We start from the raw sequence: 19,478 nt of genomic DNA, 5'->3' as shown, positions 1-19,478 counted from the left end.
AGAAAAATGAAGTGAAAAGGAGAGAAGTCTGATTGAGAAACTATAAATAAAAAGAGAATAGAAGATGATTGAGAGTGAGTGAAGTAAAGTAACAGAGTGAAGGGATGAAAGGAATGAAGTTAGTATAGAACGATGGATAAAACAGGAGTGAGAGAGTAAGTACACAGAAAGACAAAGGAAGAACTAAGTGAACTACAGTACAATGGATGCGAAAGAAAAAAAAAGAGAAAAAGAAAGAGAGGGTTAGGAAACTAAAGCAGTGGTACTGTGAGAATATGAAAAAGATAAAAAGTGGTGGAAGGAACAGAGGAAATGCAGACAGTTCCTATTAGATTAAGAAGTTGTGAATGAAGTGCACTAAAGAAACAGCGATGAAAAAAGAGTGTAAATTAGTAAAGAGAGGTAAATAAGGGTGAAAAAGAAAATGAGTATAAGACAATGTGAACACAATATAAATTACACAAATGCAAACTACACAATAACTTCTACAATATGTTACATTATTTATTTTTGCTGTTCTCAGAATATATTGAATTTCACTTAAATTAGTGAGATCAAAGTCTTCATCATATAACACGGGAAAAAAAAAACACAATCTAAAAGATGTGTTTAAAAAAACCATTCAAACATACATCTCATATAAGTACACTAATCTTTGATTCACTTACTTTTCCGTGAGACCAAATTGCAGATAGTGAAGGTCCTTTTGGTGGAAAAAAGTCTGCTGTGCTCTATAACTTCCATTTCATCGACTTCCTATGAAAAAAGATCTAACAACATCATATGTTACACTTTCCTCACGGCCAATTTGTGTCAGATATATCAGTATTTTTTACTTTGAGATCCACTTAAAGTATCTACATGAGATTGCAGATAGTGAAGGTCCTTTTGGTGAAAAAAAGTCTGCTGTGCTCTATAACTTCGATTTCATCAACTTCTAACAACATCATATCTTACATTTTCCTCACGGCCAATTTGTGTCAGATATATCAGTATTTTTTACTTTGAGATCCACTTAAAGTATCTACATGAGATAAATAATTTCAAATATTAGATTAACTAACTAACTAACTAACTTTTATTAACTATTCCCGTCTTCAAAGGCCAATTCCCTTTACTAAAACTTTGGTTTTAAAAACACTAGATAAGAATTTGTAGAGTCATAAGGCAAACGTTGTTTATAAGTTAAATGAGAATCATTGCAGTAACTCCATCCATTTTCAGATTTTAAGTAGCATGTATAATGTCCTGAGGTGGTCGAAGATCCATCATGATAAATAATAGCTTCAGTTGTAAAGGTCCTTCCAGAAATTGATAACTGAGAAGCCACAAAATTTTTGATAGAAGTTGTCAATTTAGTTCCATCAGGTCTACATCGTTGGAAAACTAAAATAATATACTGCCCATACCTTTGTATAAATAATGTGGACAGCATTGTACAGTTACATTGGGTACACACCATATTATGATCTGCTGCTTTAACTAGATTTTTAAAAGACACTGATTTACAGTCTGGTAAAGTCAAATATATAAATCTTTCAGTGTCTATTGTAGTAGTACTTGATAAACTACAATTGTGGCAGTCATGCTGCCATTGATAAGAAAGACTGAAAAGATTATCTACATCTACACCTTCATCTTCCAAAACACCAAACATATACATTAAAAATTCCTGACAATCCTGCTGAATGTTCTGTGAAAATTTATCTTGACCAGAACACAAATCTAAAATATTTCGAATTTCTGTTACACTTTCTATTTGTGCTGTAACACTGCTACATTTCTGAAACACAGAATTCAATAAACCACACAATCTTTGATCCCGATTTTCAACAATCTGTTCTTGTAAACTTTTAAGAAAAAAAACAACATTAACCACTACATTAGCATAGCAGTTGACACCAGAACTGTTTTCAAACTGAAATCCAACAACATTTTCTCCACAATTCTTTTTCTTCCTGTTTTCAATTACAGTTTTCTCTACTTTTTGTCTTTTTGCAACTACCTCACTACAATTATCCTCATTTCTTCTTTTTCGGCCTACCACACGTTTTTCAAACAGAGGATATTGAGGCAAATGTGGAGCATACTCTCTTCTTAACCTATTGTATTCTTTAACACAATCTAGATCGGCAGAAATCTTTGTCTCATCACACGCAATCAAGTACAATCCTGATAAAGTTCTGACTCGAGATAATGCCACATATGCCATACCCTCTTTAAACACAGATCTTCCAATGTTCACCAATGCACTATCTACACTTAAACCTTGAGATTTATGAATTGTCACTGCATACGCCAAACAAACAGGAAACTGTTTTCGGCGAACATATAAGTCTTTTACAAGTAAAAATCTAGCAGAACAACGACTTATTTGTTGTACTTGTTCAATGCCATCAAATTTTATTTTTAAAAATTCAATTCCATCTCTATTTCTGTAATTCACAAAATCAACAACATAACCCATTGCTCCATTTACCAGACCGCTTTCAACATTTAAATTCCTTCTCAAAATGATACGACAATTTAAACACACATTCAGAGTCTTTTCAAAACCAGCTGTTTTTGAAATACTTTTCTCCAATGAATGCAATTTAGTTTTCAAATTTTCTGACAAAACAATTGTTGCACCCATATGCTCTATTTTATCTATTGCTTCCAGTTTCACAATCTCTTCATTTTCTAAGTCTAACATTTTTTGATTGAAGATGGAACATTCTTGCAGAGTTGGCATCAAACATATCCCAGATTTCTTCTCAGTCATTTTTTTAAAAATATTCTCTGGAAGAATGTTTTCATTTGCATACAAATTTGAAATTAATCGACTATGCAAAGCTTTTTTCCCTTTCTCAGTCATTTTTCCAATTCTTACATCTTGTAGAATATTTTTATAATCTTCATCCTTGGCCTGTCGCATATTTTGAAGCAGTTCAGCATATTTAAAATTTAGCCATATATTAACATTTCCAATGCTTCCAAGGGACTTCCTGGTATCTTCATGCGTGAGCATTTTAAACACTGGTTGTCCTTTTACTGGAGTCAACTGCAATAGATCTCCAAAAACAATAATGTGTTTTCCTCCAAATAACACATCATAGTCTGTTTTAAGAATTTCTTGCATTCTCAAATGCACAAAAGCAAGCATTAGATTTGAGACCATGCTTACTTCATCTATGATAAGAAGTTTCATTTTCTTCAAGACTCTTGAAACTTCAGAACACGCATCTCCAGATAGCTTGTTGTAATGCAATTTATTATCATGTTCAACTGGCAGCATCAATAAACGATGTAGAGTAATCCCTTTAATGTTATGTGCTGCCAGACCAGTTGGAGCAGTTACAACACAAGACAGTGGTGAATCAGTCCTTTTCTGCAGATAACTTGCAACGGCTTTAATTAGAAAACTTTTTCCTGTCCCCGCTTCTCCACTTACATACAGTCGGACAGGGTCAAATAATATACATGAGCACTCTTTTTTCTCATGTCTGAATCCATGTTCAATCTGCTCTGTGACTTCATCATATATCTTTTTCTGCTCAATGTTTAGTTGCGTTACCAAATCTTCTAAGTTAACTCCATCCTCTTGAGCTTGTTCCATAGCTCTTTCCACCTCATCCATGGCAGTGGCAGCTTCATTTTGGATAATTGGTCCTCCTAGTGGATCCTGGCTCAATGAAGTAGAACTCTGACTATCTTGAGAACTGTTTCTAGCTATCTCTTCAGCAATTGTGGTTTCTTGCTCCATTTCTTCATTCAACATTTGCAGATAATTTAGAAAAATAGGACATTCTATGGTATCCTTAGTTGCATTAAAAGAGTCTTCATAACAGAGAAAATCTCCAAGTAGTTCCTCTTCTGTACGCCATGGCTTAAAGAGTTGCAAAAGAGCTAAATAGTAAAATTCTCTTTTGTCTGGAACTTCACAACTCAATTTTCGATGATTAATCAAATGGCCTTTTTTCTGCTTCACTAGACATCCTTCATAGCCAATGAGTGCATATTTTCCATTATTGATATCTTCTGTGATGTTCCTCTTATAACTGTAGTTTTGAAGAACTTCATACAAACATGTGTTCTCAAGGTGAGTACTTCTATTTGGATAGTATGTATCCAACATATTTGTCTTCAAAATATCTGTACTGTTTGGTTCTTTTTCCGCCAAATATTCAATTTCTTGTACAGATTTCAAAACTCGGTTTCGTGTTGCAGCAAGACCAAGACTCACCCAAATGATTGTTCTTGATTTGGCATAGAGACTTGCTGATGATAACCGATCAGAACATTCATATGCTCCAATTTCTCGATGCGACAACATCTTCAGACTGAAACTGTATAATTTCTTGCTTAGACTCTTTTCATGTGAAATGTCCTCCCACATTTCCTTCAGTTCTGTCTTTTCTTTTTTGGTGATGTAAGATGTCACATATCGAGCCACAGCAATAGAGTTGTCAGCAACGAACTGAATATCCATGTTAGCATTCCACATGGACAAAATCACTGGGTTGTAATCGTTGATGTACTTAGATTCTTCATTTCTTTTCAAATTATATGTGTTTTTGGGAGATTTTCTCGTCACAGTATGTCGTAGAGATGACATCAAATTATTTACTCTTCCTTTAGAAATCACTGGTCGAGGAAATGCAAAACGACATTTCGTGTAGTACTTTTCCTTGTTTTTAAATTTTCGACGACAGTACTTTCCACAACGATGAGATTGAAAACGTAAAACTTGTTGCCTTAAATTGTTTTCTTCAGTAGATTTTGGAACAGCACATGTTGAATACTCTTCAATGAAACTCATCACTGTTTCATCTGAATCTGATCCAAATTTGGGTGCATCTTTAATCCACAACAACATATGTATATGAGGAGCACCTCTCGCTTGATATTCCTTCCTCCAAAAGAAATCCAAAACCTCTCCAAGGGGAGGATTTTTTTTGTTGGTAATAAAAGACATCATAGCTTCAAATCTATGATTAAAATATCTGCAAACATTCACTGGATCTAAAGAACACAGTTCTCCTGGTGTTTTCAATTCTATATTTGGTATGTTTTCATTTGCCTCTCGTAGAAATTGAAGTAAATCGTCCCAGGCATACTCAGCACAGCTAAGAGTGAGGAACCATGTAGGAGTTCCTAAGTTTCTTAGCATACATTTCAATTCTCCATGACGACGAAACCAATACTCGTTGGTTCCACGTTGACATGCCATGAGATTGATTAGCTGAGATTCCAAAATACTGTCTTGCAGATTAACTTTCTCCATAAAGTCCCTTGCACATACATTTTGCAAATGAGGTCCACTTTTTAATATATGATTAACTGCATAAGAAAGCCCAGACAAATCACTTTCAAACAGTAGATGAAATAAATATGGAATGCATTGACGAAACCTTGGATCTTCTGCATATAATCTTAGAGTCCGGTATTCAGCTGCAGGAATTTGAACTGGTCGATCATCATATCGTCCACCACAACCTGTTGGAAATAATTGTGGAAAACAACGAGCTTCCAAACTTTCTTCCCATACACTAATGGGACTTCCTTTTGCTGCCTTCATTTGAAACAAGTCAATTGCATTTCCCATTACTTCTTTGGAATGCAAAGGATGAACAGTATAATGTTCATATATTTCTTCAGTTCTAGACACATCAACTTTTTCAATTTGACCAACTGAAGAATCACTATCTTCTTCTGTAGCTGTTTCCTCTACTCCAACACTTACATGTTTGTAGTACTCATTGTTTTTAACTAAATACAACGTTGCCTTCTTGACTTTTTTAACATCCACTAAATCTTGCCAAATTTTCTTACTCTTTGTTGGAACCCCATTAACTAGAATAACTAAAGGATCTTCTTCTACTCTTTCTACACCAATTGTATTAATATTTTTCTTTACATCTAGAGGCAAATAAACAACTCTTCCCTTTAATCCTCTCAGTAAATCTGATGGAGGCAATTTCCCTGTCTTAGGCTCCATGCGAACAATAGCCTGAAAAGGATGGACACATTGAATCAAAATAGATTCATAAGTATTTAGATCCATCAATTCAGAAGGAATATCTATCAACTGAAGATTATTATAAACTGCTCTTGCAGGCATTCTATTTTCATTTAATTTTTTCAAACAATAAGTGCAAATACGCTGATCCAAACTCAAATCAAAAGAATTCTCCACCAACAAATAACTTACAAAATCCTCCCATTCACTATTATTTTCCAATTCACTTTTTGCATATAAATCAACTAACCTAGTCTGAATTTTATAATGAGTCCGTCGACAACACACACAAGTTACATTAGGCCTCTCACTTGATTTCACCTTAAACTTGATAATTTCCTCATCAAACTTTTCAATACTTGAAATTTGTCCATTATCTTCTGCATTACCATCCATTACTATATCTATTTCTACACTGTCCTCTTTGTTCCCAAAATAACAAAACTCAATTTCTTCACAAATAGTCTTCACATCCACTTCAGATCCATGCAAAAGAGCACTATTTAACTGTTTAAGCTTAAGTGCAGGACTTTTTGCATAATACAACTTCCTCACTAATTTCCTTACGTTATTATGATGCACTGCTAACATCCTAAAATGATGAAAAACACTCCGACAAACTTTTCTAGAAAGACATGCTAGTGAATGCCCTTGCAAACCTGTGCTTTCTCTCACTCTGCAAGGATCTAACTCTTGCAGGATCTTCATTTTTTGTTTGAGACTTTTTTTACTATATGTACGTAAGAAATTTCGAAGCAAATCAATTGATTCCTGTCGCACACTACAAATACTACTGCATTTCCATGTGTACACTGGACCCTTAGTACGTCTCCCTAAAACTTCATCAGCTAAGACCTCTTCTGCATCTCTAGATACAAGTTTCTCTTTTTCCATCACACAACTATCTTTCACCTCATATGCACGACCACTGGTGTCAACTGCATGCACCAAATCATTTTCCTGAAAGTAACTCTCCTCATTAAAAAAAGGCTCAGAACTTGAACTATGCATCCATTCACCAGAAAATACTTCACAAAAATTACTCCGATTAATAATTCTTTTCCATCTACTGTTCGATTTGAAAACATCCATTGCCTTATTAAGTATCCTAATTCTATTGATTATTAAAATAAATAATTTTTTCTTAACTTCAAAAGCCTGATCAACAATCTTTTCTACACTTTTCTTTTTCTTGTAAAAAGCAGCTTTTAGTTTACTTTTCTTTTCATTTTTTAGCAAATTTAAAACTACCCTATTGCGAAACATTCGCCTACGAATGTCCCTAAAAACATTTACCCTTCTATTGCTAACCATTCTCTTCTCTCCTGGTCCAATGGAAACATTTTTTGTGGGCTTCTCTTTCCTTTTTAGATTTGTTGACTTTTTCTGTATATTCACATTAGCAATTTCATTTTTTTTCCTACGACATATGTTGCGAAGAAAAGACTTAATTGGCTTACCAGAAGCTTTTCTGGTGTTTTTTGAAGTAGTTGTTGAAGAGGATTCCATAAACTCTGTTGTTGATGTTCTCCTTTTCCGTATGGTATTTTTGATATTTCTTTGCCTTGAAGGCATTTTTGCTTCCTTTTCAGAAGTTGATTTGAATCTGTTGTTCTGTTAAAAAAACACATGAAAGACCACTATTAGCAAACAACAAAGTAATGTTAAAAAGCAAACAATATAAACAATAAATTGCAACATATTTAAGTTTATACAATAGCAACACATGGCTTTATTTTTAAAGGCCTTGCGCCACCAGTGCGTCACTTATTACCCATGTTTAAAGTCAAGCATCAGCTGCACATGGCATTCATAAATAAGGGCCAAATGCAAATACCAATCAATTGCACCCAAAAATCGATTTTTCAATAACATGTAAGAAACACTGCGCAAAACCTAAGTACAACCACTCAATATCATCAAACAAAGTCAGGGTCTGATTTATAAAGGCCTTGCGCCACCAGTGCGTCACTTATTACCCATGTTTAAAGTTTTGCATCGGCTGCACATGGCAATCATAAATAAGGGCCAAATACATATACCAATCAATTGCACCCAAAAATCGATTTTTGAATAACATGTAAGAAACACTGTGCAGAACCTATGTACAACCAATCAATATCATCAAACAAAGTCAGGGCCTTATTTATGAAAGCCTTGCGCCACCAGTGTGTCACTTATTACCCATGTTTAAAGTCATGCATCAGTTGCACATGGCAATCATAAATAAGGGCCAAATACATATACCAATCAATTGCACCCAAAAATCGATTTTTCAATAACATGTAAGAAACACGGCGCAGAACCTATGTACAACCAATCAATATCATCAAACAAAGTCAGGGCCTTATTTATGAAAGCCTTGCGCCACCAGTGCGTCACTTATTACCCATGTTTAAAGTCATGCATCAGCTGCACATGGCAATCATAAATAAGGGCCAAATACATATACCAATCAATTGCACCCAAAAATCGATTTTTCAATAACATGTAAGAAACACGGCGCAGAACCTAAGTACAACCACTCAATATCATCAAACAAAGTCAGGGCCTTATTTATGAAAGCCTTGCGCCACCAGTGGGTCACTTATTACCCATGTTTAAAATCATGCATCAGTTGCACATGGCAATCATAAATAAGGGCCAAATACATATACCAATCAATTGCACCCAAAAATCGATTTTTCAATAACATGTAAGAAACACGGCGCTGAACCTAAGTACAACCACTCAATATCATCAAACAAAGTCAGGGCCTTATTTATGAAAGCCTTGCGCCACCAGTGCGTCACTTATTACCCATGTTTAAAGTCATGCATCAGTTGCACATGGCAATCATAAATTAGGGCAAAATACATATACCAATCAATTGCACCCAAAAATCGATTTTTCAATAACATGTAAGAAACACGGCGCAGAACCTAAGTACAACCAATCAATATCATCAAACAAAGTCAGGGCCTTATTTATGAAAGCCTTGCGCCACCAGTGCGTCACTTATTACCCATGTTTAAAATCATGCATCAGTTTCACATGGCAATCATAAATAAGGGCCAAATACATATACCAATCAATTGCACCCAAAAATCGATTTTTGAATAACATGTAAGGAACACTGCACAGAACCTAAGTACAACCACTCAATATCATCAAACAAAGTCAGGCCTTATTTATGAAAGCCTTGCGCCACCAGTGCGTCACTTATTACCCATGTTTAAAGTCATGCATCAGCTGCACATGGCAATCATAAATAAGGGCCAAATACATATACCAATCAATTGCACCCAAAAATCGATTTTTGAATAACATGTAAGAAACACTGTGCAGAACCTATGTACAACCAATCAATATCATCAAACAAAGTCAGAGCCTTATTTATGAAAGCCTTGCGCCACCAGTGCGTCACTTATTACCCATGTTTAAAGTCATGCATCAGCTGCACATGGCAATCATAAATAAGGGCCAAATACATATACCAATCAATTGCACCCAAAAATCGATTTTTGAATAACATGTAAGGAACACTGCACAGAACCTAAGTACAACCACTCAATATCATCAAACAAAGTCAGGCCTTATTTATGAAAGCCTTGCGCCACCAGTGCGTCACTTATTACCCATGTTTAAAGTCATGCATCAGTTGCACATGGCAATCATAAATAAGGGCCAAATACATATACCAATCAATTGCACCCAAAAATCGATTTTTGAATAACATGTAAGGAACACTGCACAGAACCTAAGTACAACCACTCAATATCATCAAACAAAGTCAGGCCTTATTTATGAAAGCCTTGCGCCACCAGTGCGTCACGTATTACCCATGTTTAAAGTCATGCATCAGCTGCACATGGCAATCATAAATTAGGGCAAAATACATATACCAATCAATTGCACCCAAAAATCGATTTTTGAATAACATGTAAGGAACACTGCACAGAACCTAAGTACAACCACTCAATATCATCAAACAAAGTCAGGCCTTATTTATGAAAGCCTTGCGCCACCAGTGCGTCACTTATTACCCATGTTTAAAGTCATGCATCAGTTGCACATGGCAATCATAAATAAGGGCCAAATACATATACCAATCAATTGCACCCAAAAATCGATTTTTGAATAACATGTAAGAAACACTGCGCAAAACCTAAGTACAACCACTCAATATCATCAAACAAAGTCAGGGCCTTATTTATGAAAGCCTTGCGCCACCAGTGCGTCACTTATTACCCATGTTTAAAATCATGCATCAGTTTCACATGGCAATCATAAATAAGGGCCAAATACATATACCAATCAATTGCACCCAAAAATCGATTTTTGAATAACATGTAAGGAACACTGCACAGAACCTAAGTACAACCACTCAATATCATCAAACAAAGTCAGGCCTTATTTATGAAAGCCTTGCGCCACCAGTGCGTCACTTATTACCCATGTTTAAAGTCATGCATCAGTTGCACATGGCAATCATAAATAAGGGCCAAATACATATACCAATCAATTGCACCCAAAAATCGATTTTTGAATAACATGTAAGGAACACTGCACAGAACCTATGTACAACCAATCAATATCATCAAACAAAGTCAGAGCCTTATTTATGAAAGCCTTGCGCCACCAGTGCGTCACTTATTACCCATGTTTAAAGTCATGCATCAGCTGCACATGGCAATCATAAATAAGGGCCAAATACATATACCAATCAATTGCACCCAAAAATCGATTTTTGAATAACATGTAAGGAACACTGCACAGAACCTAAGTACAACCACTCAATATCATCAAACAAAGTCAGGCCTTATTTATGAAAGCCTTGCGCCACCAGTGCGTCACTTATTACCCATGTTTAAAGTCATGCATCAGTTGCACATGGCAATCATAAATTAGGGCAAAATACATATACTAATCAATTGCACCCAAAAATCGATTTTTCAATAACATGTAAGAAACACGGCGCAGAACCTAAGTACAACCAATCAATATCATCAAACAAAGTCAGGGCCTTATTTATGAAAGCCTTGCGCCACCAGTGCGTCACTTATTACCCATGTTTAAAATCATGCATCAGTTTCACATGGCAATCATAAATAAGGGCCAAATACATATACCAATCAATTGCACCCAAAAATCGATTTTTGAATAACATGTAAGGAACACTGCACAGAACCTAAGTACAACCACTCAATATCATCAAACAAAGTCAGGGCCTTATTTATGAAAGCCTTGCGCCACCAGTGCGTCACTTATTACCCATGTTTAAAGTCATGCATCAGCTGCACATGGCATTCATAAATAAGGGCCAAATACATATACCAATCAATTGCACCCAAAAATCGATTTTTCAATAACATGTAAGAAACACTGCACAGAACCTAACTACAACCACTCAATATCATCAAACAAAGTCAGGGCCTCATTTATAAAAGCCTGGCGCCACCAGTGCATCACTTATTACCCATGTTTAAAGTCATGCATCAACTGCACATGGCAATCATAAAAAAGGCCAAATAAAAATACCATTCATTTGCACCCAAAATCGATTTTTAAATAACATGTAAAAAACACTGCGCAGGACTTATATACTAACATACAATTTCACTTCTAAAACATAACTATCTGCTTCCAAATATTCTCCATAGAGAAAATAAATCTCTATCTAAATTAAATGAATCATTACTTACCTTTAGAAATGCTTTTGGAGATTGAAAACAGTGTCAGACACACACACCAATTTTTCTTTAGCAGAGGAGAAGGTGTGCTCTCAATACACTGAAACCAAGACTGGCATAGAAAATCTCTATCTTTGTACACATATGCCTTAATTCAACCAATGAAAACTCTTCCCTCACTATTTTCAAACCAACACCCATCCCCCTCTCAAACCTTTCTATCTGTTACCATAGCAACTCCCTCCTAACTGAACTCTAAGGTTCAAAAGTTTATCTTACAATGTTGCAAATTAACTCAGCAAGGATGTTTGACCTGTCAATACAGCAGCCTATACAGGGTATTTTTGCTTTTGGTGACTTTTTTTAAACCATTCAAATTGCTTCTTTCACACAACATAACCATACACCCTAACTTTCAGTTTTCAACTATCTGAATCCACCAATCATTGCTAGTGATTCAAGAGCACAGAAACTCCACAATTATTTTTTTGTGAACTCCTACTGTTCCAACTGCCATTTCATTCCCACACTTCATCTGACTGGACCAGAACCTTCTCACATCATGTACTCTGTTTGGGTTATTGGACATAGCTACATCCACTGGGCTCAAAGGTATGCAGCTAGCAGAAATTTTCATAACCTTGATTTATCAAATGTGGAAATCAAGTGGATTGGCCACAGAGGATTAAAATGTCACCAATTGATACCATTGGTGAAAACCTTTTTGCATCTGCCAGAACCTGACCTTATAATTGTGCACTGTGGTGGAAACGATCTAGGCACATTAACTGGGGTAGGTCTGGAAATGCTATTAAAGGACACCTTTCATCAATTGATGATACTTTTTCCCCACACTGCCTTGGTATATTCCAATATATGCCAAAGACAGAAATGGAACTGGTCCAACCAATTTGGTCCACAATTTGAGAAAGCACGGAAACATGTAAATAAATCTGTTTCTGCTTACATGAGAGACTATGGAATGGGTTCATTATACAATAATAACTTGCGTTACAACATGCAAGACATCTACAGAGGAGATGGAGTGCACTTCTCAGATGAGGGGAATAGAATATTCCTCCTGAATTTAAGAATGTGTATTGGAACCTACTTGTAGGTACCTAAATCAACCACAGAACCCAAAAGCTCTTTTCAGAGCTACCCTAACTCTGATCATTCAAAGCGTTTATTTTTTTCTAACTTTTTTCACTATTTTTCACCAAAGTACGCTTTCGGGTACGCTTAAAGGTGCGCGCACCAGGCGCTACCCCCGCGAAAAATTAAAGAATTTTTTTTTTTTTTTTAACGTTTATGAGCCTCCTAAGCCCCCCTCAGAAAACCTAGAGGGTCAAGAAGTCTCTACAGTTCCCCCTTCTATCCATTCCGAACATTGTTTACCCTCCATCTTGTGTCTCGATTGTTCCGAAACACAAAATGGAGGACTCCCGTAACGCTGCCAGTGCGCGTAAAGGAGCGCGCACCCCTAAGCGCTCGTTAAAAAAAGGTGGGAAAGTAATTTACGGAAAACCCAATGGAGACACTTTCATCAAATATAGAATACGCCCTACTACATAGCAGTCCCTACCATTTGCCCAAATTTGGTGAAATTCCATTGAGACATTTAGGCTACAGGCCTGTCTAAATATCCTGAGGTAAATTACATGACAAAAACACACTTGTAATGTTAGAATTTACAACCAATTAAAAAGTATCTCTCATTTTCTACGATTATTTCCTGACGTTTGATTGGTTAAGTACAACAATATATATAAAAGAAGAGAGGGAAACACAGCCATTTTGACTACTGCTTCCTGAAGTACACTTGAAAACAAATTTCACTGACAACTTCAACTAATTTCTCTAAGGTAACTTCTAATTATGGAAGTATATTGTACACGTTAAGTTTATTTCTTAAAAAATATTCTGTTAGTGATATGCTATCCCTCTTTAATAGTTAGAGATAGAGATAGACTTCTCTGTAATAGTTATGGATTGAGTTAGGCTTCTCTGGTATACTAGCTCTACTAATATAGTTAATTTATATGCAATTTTCAGAAAGAAAATGGAAGGAGAAAATAAGGCAAATGATACTTCTATCAAAGTAAAGGTGGAAAAACCAGAAGATGAAAAAAAAGAAGTTGATTTCATGGATGACTCTTTGGATGAACAGTTTATAGAATGTTTGGAAGAAATTGAATCATGTACATATAATTATGAGGAAATTCCGGACAATATTATGTTAGAAATTTTATTAAATTATGAAAAAGAATCAGAGGAATAAATTTATCTTTAATAATTTCAATTGTTTCAGACAATATTCTTTTTTATATGTAATTCATGAAGTATTACCAAAAATGTTTAAAATATAAAGTGAGACTTATAGTATACTGTTCAACTATTTTTCTGTTACATAGTAAGTTTACTCATAGTTACTACCTTTCTCCCACTATATTATCTCATATGAATATTTTACACCTCATTTTCATAAGTGAACAGGATAGACTACTCATGATCCCCTAGAAATTCTCAGGGAGTGCTTAAAAGATCTGTTTCTCCTTTCCAGACAGACTATATTATGAATTCCATATACCACAAAAAATACAATAACAACATGCAAGATGTCTACAAAGAAGATGGTGAACATTAAATTTAAGTCTCTTCATTAGTACCTACATGTAGGTACTTACATAAAATAAAAAAATAAAAAAAAAAACAATTCATAAACATACAATTTTTGAAGTGATTATTTTTCCATAGTACCCTCCTCGATACGCTCCCCGGTGCGCGCACCAGGCGCTTCCCCCGCGAAAATCGAAAAAAAAAAAAAAAAATTTGAGGCCCCGCGGGGCCCTTTAATGGCCCCCATATCAAACCTAGGGGGTCAGGGGGGGTCTACCCTGCCCCCTTATGGTCAATTCCACCCTTTGTTTTTGCCACCTCTTATGACTAGATTTTACCGATAGACAAGATGGCGGCCGCTCCGGACTGTTTAGAATGTTTACAGACAACTGAGAGCCAATCAGCTTTCTGCGCGCAAGTCGCGTGTCGCGCCGGGAGCGCTCACCGGTGCGCGCACCGGAGAGCGCCTATAGATATATATATTTTTTTGAACGTTAATTTCTCAAAATCCACTGAAGCACATATCTTGAGACATAGCAAAGGCACATCGGGCTACCAGTCCCTACAATTTTGCCAAGTTTGGTGGAAATCCATTCAGCCGTTCGAGCTAAAAGTGAAATCGACCGCCCTATGGAAATTAACATGGGGAAAACGCGTTTTGGGACCCCCCTTTTATCTCGGCCCCCGCTTGACGAATCCCCCCCAAACTTTCAGGGAAGGACCGGACCGCCATGAGACCATTTTCCTGAAAATTTCAGGCAGATTCGTCAACCGGCGCCAAAGTTATTCAAAATAGAATGTTGAGATTTAACATTGAAAATTATCCTAACTATAACTACCTACTGGCGACCGCCAGTAGGTAATATATATATATATATATCTCCAAACACGCAGCTCGAATCCCCGAGCTGTTCAACAAGTAAGGACACTCCAGTCAATTTTCTTTGTCTCTGCGCTTAGTTTATTTGGGCGCGCACACTCAGTCAACAAACAAACGCCTTTCGGCGTTGCCGCCTTCGTCAGTGCTGGCTGACAGAGACATTTTTTCATTTAAATAAAGTTTGCAATCAACAACACATCACATGTTAAAAAGTAAACAAAAAAGAGGCACAATAGTTCATTCACTTTTGGCAGCCATCTTATAATGTTTCAGATCGGTATCATCACCCTCTGATATAACGTTTGGCTTAAGTTCATTGCATCAGTTTTAGACAAATTATACACGGAGTAAATAATTCATGTCATAAAAATCCAACATTATTTTGTTTAACCCTAGATGGGCTTTTTTCTCTCCGCAATCTCATAGTTCGAGATACATTATTACCACATGCTCTTACTGTTACATAGCAATGACTTCAGTTCATTATATTTCATTTAAAGGAGTATATATTTCACCCTTGTTTAACATATCGTGCCCTGAATGGGCTTGTCACACGACGGACTCTTAATTCAGAGTACATCGGTACCGTTGCTCATATTTGAAAGTGCCTCATAGTACCCTCTTTGATCGCTACTATTCTGCCCTGGATGGGCTTTCTCATCTTAATCATTTATGGAAACAAAGAGGAGAGTAGGACAGTCATGGGGAAAGGGGGGAAAGAAAAACAGCAGAAGAGTTATAACTAGCATTAATCAGTTGTCAGTGGTGGGAGGGGAAAGGAGAAGAGGAAAGGGGGGTGGAGGGGGAAAATTTGGGAAAAGGAAACTCTCTGTTCAGTGTTCTCTGCTCTGGTTATGTGGGTTAGTGTAAGTGTGCCCACATTTCCTCTTCGTTGTTCAGACCTACCGGGTTTTTAGTTTGGAGCATGATGATATAGCGAGACTCCAACATTCTTAACTTCTTGACCCAGTCTCCTCCTCTCTCTGTTCTAACCAATTGATCTAATATGAAGAAGGACAGCAGATTGTTATTGCTTTGGTGTTCCTTCTCATAATGCCAGGCCACTGGATAGGTTTGATCTTTCAAATGAATGGCCCTCATATGCTCGAGGATTCTTAGTTTGGTCTGTTTGATGGTGCTGCCCACGTACTTCTTACCACATCGACATACCAAGCAGTATACTGTAAACTCTGAGTTACAGTTCAGTAGTTTAGAGATTTGTCTTTTCTGTCCCCTTCCTGGTACCTCATACTCCTTAACCTTTTGGGAATTTCTGCAGGCCTTGCATTTCATGCATGGGTAAAAACCCAATGCTGGGGCTTTTTTCTTTTTCTTGACTTCATGATGGCTGTTCACTAGGTGGTCTCTAAGTGAGTGGCTTCTTCGATATGTTACCAGTGGGTAGTCGGATAACGACTTTCCCACCACACCATCCGATTTGAGTATATTCCAATTTCTTCACAGAATTTGGAACATCTCTGGTGACTTGTCATTGAAGTTCGTAATGAGTCTCAATGTCATGTCTGTTTTCTTGACCTTATCTATCAATAATTCATTCCTAGGTCGTGCATCACTTCTTTTTTCAGCCTCATTTAGGACCCCTCTATAATAGCCCATTGCTTCGAATCTCTGTCTGGATTCTTTTTTGGCCTTTGTATACTCCTCCTCAGTGGAGCAGTTCCGCTTGATGCGCAGGAACTCCCCCAACGGGATATTGTTCACTACACATCGTGGGTGACAGCTGCCAGCGTGCAGGATTGTATTACCTGCCGTTGGTTTTCTATATAATGATGTTTGTATCTTATTATCCGGGATGTTGGGGGAGAACGGAATTACACCAAACTTGGCAAAATTGTAGGGACTGGTAAGCAGAAGTGCCTTTGCTATATTTGGTGAAAATTGCTCCAGTAGTTTTCATGAAAATTAACTTCAAAAACACATATATATCTGGGCGGAGCCTAACCACACATCTCATGGTGAAATCTGATTGGCTGTCAGCACTTCATCCAAGAAGTGTTGGCAGCCATCTTGGGACCAATATACATGATAGCACCTCATTAAAAAACATTGTAGTTAATATAGGGTTTTAGGAATTTAGTTACATTATAAATCAATTGTTGATGGTACCATACTCATTTTAGGAATTGTGTTCTAAGGTGATTTTACCATGTGAAAAAGCCTTCTGCTGGGATATCATGAATCATGTTTGAACGAAAACTATTATCTCATGCTTTTCCCACAGTGGTTTGGAAGGGGATCTAAAAGCTAAACTGAAAGCATATTTTCTGTAAATTCACATTATCTTTCCCAGTCATGTGAGAATGAAGTCTGACATTCTCAGTAAAACATGTACATCCAACAAGGACAGAGACGGTCAGTTGATTCCTTTGTGTTCTACTGCAGCCTCCTAGAGTGTTCTAAAGAACAACTAGAGCGCTAACAGTCCTACTTATTACAAAGGTATGGCACACCTGAAGCCATCTTGATTGGAATAAAGTGGTAACTCTTAAAACATTTAATTTAAAAAGGAACAAAATGAGGGGGTATATTTTGCCATAGAAAGTATGATTAGTGCTGCAGAAAGAAAAATTAGGGCACATTTTGAGTGACTTCTCAAATCCTCTTCAATTTCATTAAAAAATTCTGACATGCAGTCTCCCAAGATGGCCCCAGAGACAAAAGAGCCCAAAAAAATTCTGACATGCAGACTGAAACATGCACTTTGAATACCAGCAGCAGACTTGCCTGGTGAGCAGTAGCTTTAATACAGTGATCTAATGATCAACTAGAGTGCTAACATTCAGAATTTATGGCAAATGTGTGACACATCTGAATGCCTTCTTGATGGAACCAAAGTAAACAAGCATTGAAAATGCAATAGATCTCGCCCTCGTTTAAGTTAAAGCCATTCTGTTTGTAATGAGGTGGCTTTTTAGCTTTGCTTTTATTAGTGTTTTTAAAACTTTCATGTAAATAACATGCATATATATGCATATATGTATATTTATGCATGCATTTATATTTGTATTTATATAGATATGCAGATTATATATGTTTGTATATGTATGTATATAAATGTATATATAGTAAACTGTAACCTTTAGCCATGTTTTAGACAACTACTGTAATGTAATACAAATACCAATGAATTGGAATCTACAGTATGTCATATATGTAGATAGCTCATCACATATATATATTTATAGTAGCTAAACATGATTGCTTTTTAATAATTGAATATGACCTAATAAAGAATACACATTTTTATACCAAGATTTTTTTGTTTAGATACATTCATTATTGTCTGATGTCAGTCCTAGTCCATAATTTAACCTGTTCCTAATTTATTGTATTTTCAACTGTTTGATTTATCCCGAATTAGGAACTTTAGTCGGGGGTACCCCCTATTTTTTGCACACATATAAATGTATATATATACACATACATATATATATATGCATTTTGATTCCAGGGCTGAGGCGGCTGCTTCAGTTCTTGTGGCGAATTTGTGTGCATATATATATGCATATGCATATATATGCATATATATATGTGTATATGTGTGCGTGTAAAGAGAGGTACAGAGGTAGAGATGAAGAGGTAGAGAGGTAGAGGTAGAGAGGTAGAGACTAGTAGAGAGAGAAGTAGAGAGAGGTAGAGAGGTAGAGAGTAGAGAGTAATAGAGAGTAGAGAGTGAGTAGTAGAGAGTAGTAGAGAACAGTAGAGAGAGTAGCAGAGAGTGAGTAGTAGAGAGTAGTAGAGTGAATAGTAGAGTGAGTAGTAGAGAGTAGTAGAGAGTGAGTAGTAGAGAGTGAGTGGTAGAGAGTAGTAGAGAGTAAGTAGTATACTGAGTAGTAGAGAGCAGTAAAGAGTGAGTAGTAGAGAGTAGTAAAGAGTGAGTAGTAGAGAGTGAGTAGTAGAGAGTGAGTAGTAGAGAGTGAGTAGTAGAGAGTAGAAGAGAGTGAGTAGCAGAGAGAGAGAATAGTAGAGAGTAGTGGAGAGTGAGTAGTAGAAAGTAGTAGAGAGTGAGTAGTAGAGTGAGTAGTAGAGAGTGAGTAGTAGAGTATTAGAGAGTGAGAAGTAGAGAGTGAGTAGTAGAGAGTGAGTAGTAAAGAGTGAGTAGTAGAGAGAGAGTAGTAGAGAGTGAGTAGTAGAGAGTAGAGAGTAGTATAGAGTGAGTAGTAGATAGTGAGTAGTAGGGAGTGAGTAGTAGAGAGAGAGTAGTAGAGAGTAGTAGAGTAGTAGAGAATGAGTAGTAGAGAGTGAGTATTAGAGAGTAGTGGAGTATTAGAGAGTAAGTAGTAGA

At 36.5% G+C, this 19,478-nt stretch overlaps 1 protein-coding gene across 1 annotated transcript; it reads right to left on the bottom strand.

Moving 5' to 3' along the window:
• Positions 1-983: 983 nt before the first annotated feature.
• On the bottom strand, positions 984-11,790 carry LOC147711315 (uncharacterized). The gene is made up of 2 exons (XM_086920146.1): positions 11,686-11,790; positions 984-7,615 (listed from the first exon to the last, which is right to left on the bottom strand). The coding sequence occupies exon 2, from the start codon at positions 7,574-7,576 to the stop codon at positions 1,118-1,120; it is 6,459 nt and encodes a 2,152-aa protein (XP_086776272.1). The 5' UTR covers positions 7,577-7,615; positions 11,686-11,790; the 3' UTR covers positions 984-1,117.
• Positions 11,791-19,478: the final 7,688 nt, after the last annotated feature.

This window comes from Lissotriton vulgaris, chromosome 5 (assembly GCF_964263255.1).
Source record: "Lissotriton vulgaris chromosome 5, aLisVul1.2, whole genome shotgun sequence".
NCBI classification, from domain to species: Eukaryota; Metazoa; Chordata; class Amphibia; order Caudata; family Salamandridae; genus Lissotriton; species Lissotriton vulgaris.
Note: the sequence above shows the minus strand (reverse complement) of the source record. Positions and strands in the feature narration are given on the sequence as shown.